General features: G+C 43.6%; 1 protein-coding gene across 15 annotated transcripts in view; it reads right to left on the reverse strand.

Moving 5' to 3' along the window:
* The window catches only part of LOC116850486 (phosphatidylinositol 4-phosphate 5-kinase type-1 alpha), a 48369-nt gene extending 40225 nt beyond the window's left edge, over positions 1 to 8144 (reverse strand). For 5 of the 15 annotated variants that reach the window (XM_032828845.1, XM_032828834.1, XM_032828826.1 and 2 more), the window contains exon 1: positions 7433 to 8144. In XM_032828845.1, the coding sequence (XP_032684736.1) occupies positions 7433 to 7541 (109 nt within the window). In that variant the 5' untranslated portion in view covers positions 7542 to 8144. The remainder of the gene's footprint in view (positions 1 to 7432) is intronic. The other 10 variants (XM_032828855.1, XM_032828822.1, XM_032828864.1 and 7 more) reach the window with 5 other exon arrangements.
* Positions 8145 to 8714: the final 570 nt, after the last annotated feature.

The raw sequence follows: 8714 nt of genomic DNA on the forward strand, positions 1-8714 counted from the left end.
ATATATATATATATATATATATATATATATATATATATATATATATATATATATACTGAAATGAAAATACTGTCACTTTTTCCAGAGAAATCGGACGTTTCGAGCGATACCGTATGTCGCGCGCTGCCCTCGCTATTTCTATCGTCCTTAGGAGTTTATTCACTTCAACCAAAATGTGTGAAGAGTGGCAGTATTTTTATTCGAAACAATGGCGAAAATATCACTCGAAATCGCAAGAGTGCGAACGTTTCACTCAAGCTTAGACTCTCACTCCATTTGAGCGATGTTTCAGTTGATTCGAGTGAAGATATTCATTCGATGATTCAAAGTGGAGAATTCGCTCTATATGAATGAAATATATCGAATTCGTGCGCAAACACTTTGCTTCTCAAGCGAAATTTCACTGCAAGAGATTTAGAGAGTAAATTTAAATTCTTTTAATCTCAAACAGAACAAAAACGAATGAAAAAATTTCATAAGCTGAGGCTTCAAAAAAGTGCACATTTCGTTCGAGAAATATTTTACATTTATGTACAAGCACATATATGCGCTACCCACCGAATAAATGTTTTTTATTTCTTCGATATTTTTTCTTCTAATGTGTATATATATATATATATATATATATATATATATATATATATATGCCGCCGCGTGCGATTATCGAATAGGGGAAAAAAATATAGCCAGCACAGGACGGAGGAGCCGCGGAATACGATGAAAGGGTGTAACTAGTCAAGATGTCCTTACTTAGACCTCTATTTTTAACCCTCCGGTCTTCCGTTGTGAGCCAACCTCTGGCTCAAACGCTACGCGACGCGTCGCGTCGCGACACATCGGCGATCTTTGTCCGGTTGAAAGCCGTTGTTGCAACAATGAGAACAGAAACGTACACGGTGCGTCAGCGTGAGCGCCCATTATCGGCGCGCGCGTCGTTAGCGAAATTTTTTCAGCCGTGCCTCGGCCACGGAACGTGATGGTTGTATGTGTGCGCGTGTTGTGTGTGCGCGCGCGGACACGCGGTTTACAGTACAAATATAGCCGCGTGTGTCCCATCTCGAAAAACGTGCACTGAGAGGAAAAATGGTCGATTTAACTAAATTTATTTTGGACCCCAATCATATTTTCTGGTCGATTTAACACGCAAATGGTAGCAGTAACGTACACATAAGGTTATTATCATTAACATCATAGTCCCCCTCACGCAGAATTCAATTTAGAAAATCTTCCTCTTGACCAGAATTTATAGTAATTATTTCTCTATGTGACTATAAATATCAGACATTTTTTTCTCAGTGTGTGAAGCCGCGCGCAATGAGAATCACGGGTTATATAAACGTCATTTAAATTCACATCCTGTAGATAACGGAAAGATCCTTGACGCGAGGGAACGGGAGACCATCTCTCTTTCTCTCTTTTTCTCTTTCTCTCTCGTTAGTAATTTCTCGTTGTCCGATGCTCGATTTAGAGCATCCCGGAGGAATCGGACGTTTCGAGCGATACCGTATGCCGCGCGCTGCCCTCGCTATTTCTGTCGTCCTTAAGGAGTTTATTCACTTAAACCAAGATACTCAAGATTGCACGCAACACACACATTGCAAGTAAATCACATTCGTGGTCACAATTTCGTGCGACTTGCCTGCATCGTTGGTGAGAAATGTTATACTGAGTTTTGATTACTGAATGTAATCTTATAATTGAAGCGATATAGATGACCATTATTCCAGTGCAACTTCGTAAAAAGTAATACTATCCAAATAGGGAACTCATCGTCATAAATATTACATATTTGAAAACGCGGCATAGAAGAAAGAACAGTATTCACTACATCGTTTTTGCGTTATGGTAGATTGTAGGCCAGAAAATTGCTATTTTACACGAGAAAGAAATTTTGATCAGATTGAGCAAAGGTCTGGTGGAATATTTCTCTCACCAGACATATTTCTCTCGGTTAATCCAAGTAAACTTTTCTTTTTCCGCGTATACTTTAAATAGCATTGTACTGAGCAAGGTGGTATCGCGCAATTAGTTTCAAACGAACATTTATCATTCAAATAATGAAGTAAATACATAAAAAGGTAACTTTGTTTTCGACAAATAAAGAGAATATGAGAAGCTTCCTTGGCGCGCCGCTGAAAATACACGCCTGGTGAATAAACTCCTTAAGAACACGAAGAACAAAGAAATTCGGATATACACCGTTTGCGTGTATATACGCCGCCTCTGGCTGGAGATAGTTGGAAGTAGGAAGTGGAATTGAAGTCGTTGAATATACGATATGACAGTTCCCACATTATAATTCAAGCACGCTCAAGGATAAAGCGCGTGCCGCGGACGCGATTTCGGATCGAGGCCGCGCGGAGAAGAGAAAAAAAAATAAATAAAAAGAAGGGGGAAAAAATGGAAAAAAGGCCCAAATTGCTCTGTCCTGTCAAGTGGATTTGGCTCACGGCGAATGAACGTAAGCGAAATACGTAACTCGGTGAGGATTTTTCGCGAAGGACGTTCCGCTCGATAAGAGTCACGAGAGAGCTGTTATCAAGACTGCACAAAGAAGACCGGAGAAGCGGCTGCTTTCCAACACGCTCCACTTTTCCGCTCGCTGTGTGTTTCCCATATCGTGCAGGAAAAATTCAGCGGCGCGCGACAACGTCCGCGCGATAACGTGTTATCTCGATATCGGGATAGTAAGGAATGTGCCGGGCGTTATTTCCCGCGGCCTCGTGCGATTTACCACGTGTTATTTTCTCCCCGGCGAGTCCAGGCCGATGCCTATCGGTTGTCAAATGGCGGGTTGTCAGCTCGAACACGGCAAACGAATCGCGACGTGGCGAGTCACCGCGATCATCATCCTTCGATCGTCACGCGGTAACGTAACGCGCACACACCTACATGTGTGTGTGTGTGTTTTGTGCGAGGTCGTGTTGAAAATCAACATCCCCCGGAGTTTTGCGAGCGAAATAACACGGGGGTTATAATGCAAAGGTGAGAATGCACGAACGTATGTCACCCCCGGTCGACGACTTCGAACTTGTCCTTAATCCAGCCGACGACGACTCCCACGTATTACGTTTTCACGAGCGAAAATTCCGCAGAGGCTGGCGTGGAAAATTTAAAAGGCGCGTCAGAGTCTCTGACCGGAGATGACTGGTGTCTCGAAGAAATACGTCACCGATCCCAAGTAACACAGTCTGGCTAAATTCGCCGCGACAGCAAAAATGTGGCTTTTGTATACAACGTTGTGTCAGCCTTGATTACAGCTACTTGACAGCAAATATCATTTTGATGGACTGCAAAAACGCTGTGACAGCTACTGAAAAGGTCAACACGCAACCACAGCTAAATTAAATGCAGCATTTTAGCTGTATTTAATAGCTATAAACTCGCTGTGACAGTTATCGAAGAAACCAAAAGTTAAGCTACATTGATTGGTGTGAAGTCGCTGTGGCGGCAATAACAAAAGCCAAAATTCAGCCACGTTAATGTTTAGCTACATTAATGGTTGTAAAAGAATGACAACTTAGAGAAAAGTCAAAACTAACCCCAGCCATTTTGCTACTTTTGGGGTTAAATAGTGAGTGACTGACAAGTTTTCAACATACAAAAAACACGACTGACTTGCAAAAGTTAAAGTATTCAAAAAGAGTAACGTGACTATCGATCACTTATGTTAAATCTAGTCATGTTTCGGCGATGGTCAAGTAGACTCATGCATTCATTATCACGGCGGCTCCTGAAATGATTACTTAAGGATTTGCGTGTAGTCCTGTAATTAGTGTACTTATGAATTTATGTCCGCGCTAGTATACTTATATGTATATGTACATTATAAATTACATTAATTTATAACGATTTATACTTATATGCATATGTACATTATAAATTACATTAATTTATAACGATTAATCAATATCTATTAATTTCTCAATTTGACCTAAATTTAGCGAGATGAAGGTCTGTCCGAAATTCAATCCTAGTTGAATCAAACTTTTTTAATTCTCCTTTCAATATTTTTGACATATTGTTTTTACGTAATTTAAAAACTAAAATTTAACTTTTATTAAATATTAATTTATACATGAAAAATATTCTCTGTTTATTATATAGTTTGGCTATTTTTATTTCGTCTGCCACACATTGCTGTAGGCTATGATGATCTTTTTATAACAAAATTTAAGGATATAGAATAATTTCAAAATATACCTTCCGATGGTGATTGAAATCGCGGAAAACATAATATTGTACGAATTTTAGATCTTTAATATCGGATTTTTAATATCTCGATAAGCGTCCAATAAAGAATCCGCTAAAATAATAGTCACGTGAAAAGACTGACGAGGTTAAAATTTAAGAATACGAAATAATTTAAAAGCGAATCCATCTGGATTATTGATATCGCAGAAAAGACCGTCACTGAATTTTAATATCAGGTATCTCGGCGAGTATCCAATGACGAATTCGCTGAAATAAAAATGAAACTACTGCTAAAACAAAAATTTAAGAATATGAAATAAATAAAAAATGTATTCTCCAGCGACAATTGAGGTCGCGGCGAATATTTTACCGACATCGTATGAATTTTAGGATTTTGATATCTCGACTAGAGAGTATCCAATAAAGAATTCTATCTAAAATAGAAACTACGTGAAAAACCTTTTAAGATAAAACTTTTAGGACGCAAAACAACTTGAAAATGCGTCCATCAAATTTACACTAAGAGAAAAAATACCTAAGAAATTAAAAATATTCATTCAGTGGCTACTAATAATATATTTATTTATATTAATCTATATATATCAAATGGAATGTCTGTCTGTCTGTTCCCTATAAACTCTTGAACCTTTGGACCGATCTGGATCAAATAGTTATTCCTTACAAAATATAGAAAACTATCCCTTCCTCTGATTTCATCCCTTCAAGATTTTGCAATAATCCGAGCAATTGCCCGGGTAGTTTAAGTTAATATAGAATATTTTTCAAGTGAGAAACTATACATTTTCTTGAAACTTTTTAGCAAAGCAACTTTTTCTCTGTTCTTTCTATTTAAATAAAAGAATCTAAATTCAAAAGTAAACATGTTATTGGTATCCATCGAATAAATATTTGTTATTTCTTAGATATTTTTTTCCGTGTAGGTAATTGCCATCTCAAAAAACGTCGTATAAATTTCAGAATTTTAATATCGGTGCCTCTCGACGAGTATTCAAAATAAAGAGTTCGTCAAAATAAAAATTACGTCAGATGATTGGAAAAATAAAGATTCAAGGTAGTACTTTAAAGGCCGAGATGATCGATAACTCGAAGAATACTTTATCAGCACCTAAAGGATTTCAGATTTTCAATAGCGAATATCCCGAGGAGAAACGGAGGATTCGCCACGGTAAAACTAACGCGAAACAAACGAAAAGATGGAGACAGATGCATAAGTGGGGGATTCCGCAGGCTCCGCGTGAAAACTTTAAAAGCGCATCCTCCTGCATCCTCTCGAGATGATCGATGCGTTGGAGAATGTTCTACCGGCGCGACATAGATTTTGCATTTTCACACGTGAGGGAAACTCGCGCGCGGAAGAACTGCGGCGAGATAACGATTCGCGCGGAAGAACTGCGGCGAGATAACGATTCGCGCGGATTGTGTCTTTACACTTCGTGTCTCAGGATTTCTTTTATTTCCGACGTTAAATACCTTCGTAATTACGTAATGCGAAGCGCGCGCGCGTGCGACATGGAAGGAAAGTGTGCCATGCATGGAGAGTACATTGTCTCGCAAGAGGACGCGGCAAATCTACCATCACGCATTCTAATTCGCTTGCGTATAAGAAACAAAAATCTCACACACACAAATCGTGCATCGCGGTCGTATATTGCGTTAAAAATCTACCACCATTTCAACAAAAGAGCATTATTACATGACTTGGTATTTCTCGATTGTGTCACTCGGCTCGTCATCGACGGTGACGCGCGTGCATTTCGATGAACTGCAAGATAAGTCGGAAACTTGAAGAAGAATCTCTTCAAGTCTCAGTGTCTCTCTCTCTCTCTCTCTTTTTCTCAGAAAGCCACGAGGTGAAAGTTCGCGTTACCGCTCCGGTGCGCGCTCTGCGTTCGCCTTGGGTTCGATCGCGGCTACGATCGACAAGCATCAGCTGTCAAGTCGCGAACGATCAGTCTATGGGAGACAAAGCGAACTGCATACCCACGCAGCCTTTGATGTCCGGCAATCAATTGGCCGTGGTTACACGAGAATAATCCAACCTACGTGAAGTACGTTTCGAGAAAAGTAACGATGAAAATCTGTGATGTACGATTTCAAAAGTAGCATCGAGGTTCTTCAGCAATCGTTCAAAAATTTAAGCATGATCAAATTACTTCTCTCTTCAAGAGTATTCATCGACAAGTTCCACTTTCAAGAAATAGATAAAAGAAGCAAAACTAGCAAAAATGGCACCATCGGTAGAAAATAAAAATTATTTTTAATTAATTTTAGACGTTCCTCTGGCGGAAATGGAAGAGCAAGAAAATATATAAAATGTCTAATAACATTTTCCCTCTTTTTTGTTCTGAAGAGTTCCAAAGCTCTTCTTTGTGCAAAAAAGGGTTTAGGTAAAGTGTTGTTAGACATCATTTTCTTTAGGGCTATCAAGCTTGGATCTGGTCTGTTTCAAAGATGTATGGCTACTCGTTGGTAAAGCAAAAAGTAAAAAATTATAATTTCATGGGTTGGATGATTTTAGTATAACAATGACATTAAATTTCCAGCGTCGCAGTGCTCAGGCGCGAGCAAACTCGAAGAAACGTCCAACTCGAGTCGAGTCGCAGGTTATGTCTGGGTTCTTAGAAGTGAGGTCGAGTGTGTGTGTGTGTGTGCGTGTGTGTGCGTATGTGTGTGTATGTAGCATCGTCCGTGGCGATCAATCGCTCCGAAAATTCGAATCGTCGCGAGAAAGTCACTGCGCGTCCTGCAGGACGCGCGTGCAGCTAGCTCGCTCGTCGAGCGAGCGCGAGCATCGGGGACGACGAAGACGCACGAGAGTCCCGAGCTACTTTGTAGGTCGGGTGACACCCATTAGCTGTCAAACCGTAAGACGGCGGATTAGCGGGCTTCGATCGGCCACGACGTGCCGCTCGTCTCGGCGATCCCATCGCGGCCGAGCGCGATCGATAAGGCGCGCACGGCGGTTCGTTGACGCGGATCGTCGCCAAGCGGGGAACGACGCCCGAGTACGCGACGACGCTGCATCCGGAGTCGGTCTTCCTTTCTCGCTCTGCCTCTCTTTCTCTCTCCCTCGCGTCACACACACATACACATCCGTACACACAACACGCTCTCTCACTCTCTCTCACGCGCACGGCGTATAGGTTAGGTCAGTGTCGAAGCGAAGGTCGGCGTCGCGGACGCGGTGTGCGTGCGAGGACGCGGTGCGACTACTCACAATCCTCCTCGGCGGACTGCTCCGGTCGGTGGTCCAACGCGGGCGCCGCCGGCCCGGAGAAACTCGTCTCGACCACCTCGATCACGTCCACATTATCGCCCGAAGCCATTTTGCGTGCGTCGCCTCCGTCCGATCACGCACTGACTCAAGCGCGGCGGTGGTGGCGGCGTCGGCGGCGATGTTGTTGGCGGCGGCAGTGGTGGTGGTGGTGGTCGTGACGGCGATGGTGGCGGTGGCCACGACGATGATGATGGTCTCCTTGACAGTTCCCCGTGGCAGATGCCTCCTCGGTCGTCGCGTTCTCGCCGACCCGCAGCGGACGCATGTTTCGACGACGACCCGCTGAGTCGCGCGAGCGAACGCGCGCGCGCGGGCGGCTCCCGTCGTCCGCGGGAACTCTCTCTCTCTCTTTCTCTCTCTCTCACTCTCTCTCTTTCTCTCTCTCTCTCTGTCTTTCTGTGTCGCCGCGATCCTCACGCGGTGGTTACTGCACGACCCGTCGTCGGCCTCCTCCTCCTCCTCCTTCTCCTCCTCGTCGTCGTCGTCGTCGTCGTCGTCGTCGCGACTCGCTCTCGCGCGGCATACCGCGCGTATCACGCGTTTCTCGTGCGACGACTACACCTCTCACCCGTGGCTGCGGCGCGCGAGGAATCGCTCCTGCTCCGTCGTGGGCTCTCCGAGAGAACCGAGAGAGCGCCTCCGGACACTCTTCCGCACGTCGCTTATCGACCGAACGGCGGCGAGCCGCGACAACAGCGACGCCTGTCGGCCGCCAAGCGAGCTCGATTCCGGGCCCTCGCAGTCGCGCTAGCATTGTTCGAATTCTCGCGCGCATCCTCGACGCCGGAAGTCAAAGCAATGATGGAAGTGACGGTGAGACACTTCGACTCTGGTCGCGGATCTTCTGAGGGTTTAGGAATATTTATGCGTCGAATTTTCGGAATCATCAATTGGACGTTCCGTGGCTGCGAGTCGTTGTTGGTCTCTCAGTTGACTCGAAGAGCGCCGCCTGTCGCGGGAATATGACTCGCTGGCGACGGCGATTAGCGCGCGTCGACGCACCTGGATATACGGATAATAGTTCGAGATGTAGAATTGCGCGAAATGTGCACGTTATATCTGTACTTTTGTGATAAGAATATGTCTCGTGCGACAAGAAAAACTGATAAGTTTCTCTAATCTTGGACGAAGAAAGAAGAATTTCTTATCGACATTTCTTACAATTAGTGATATTACTGTGGGAGATACACAGATGTCACTCCATCGCCGTGACGAGTAGAGT

The sequence above is a fragment of the Odontomachus brunneus genome, unplaced genomic scaffold (genome assembly GCF_010583005.1).
Source record: "Odontomachus brunneus isolate Ranch 3 - 2012 unplaced genomic scaffold, Obru_v1 Obru_scaffold_005, whole genome shotgun sequence".
Lineage (NCBI taxonomy): Eukaryota > Metazoa > Arthropoda > Insecta > Hymenoptera > Formicidae > Odontomachus > Odontomachus brunneus.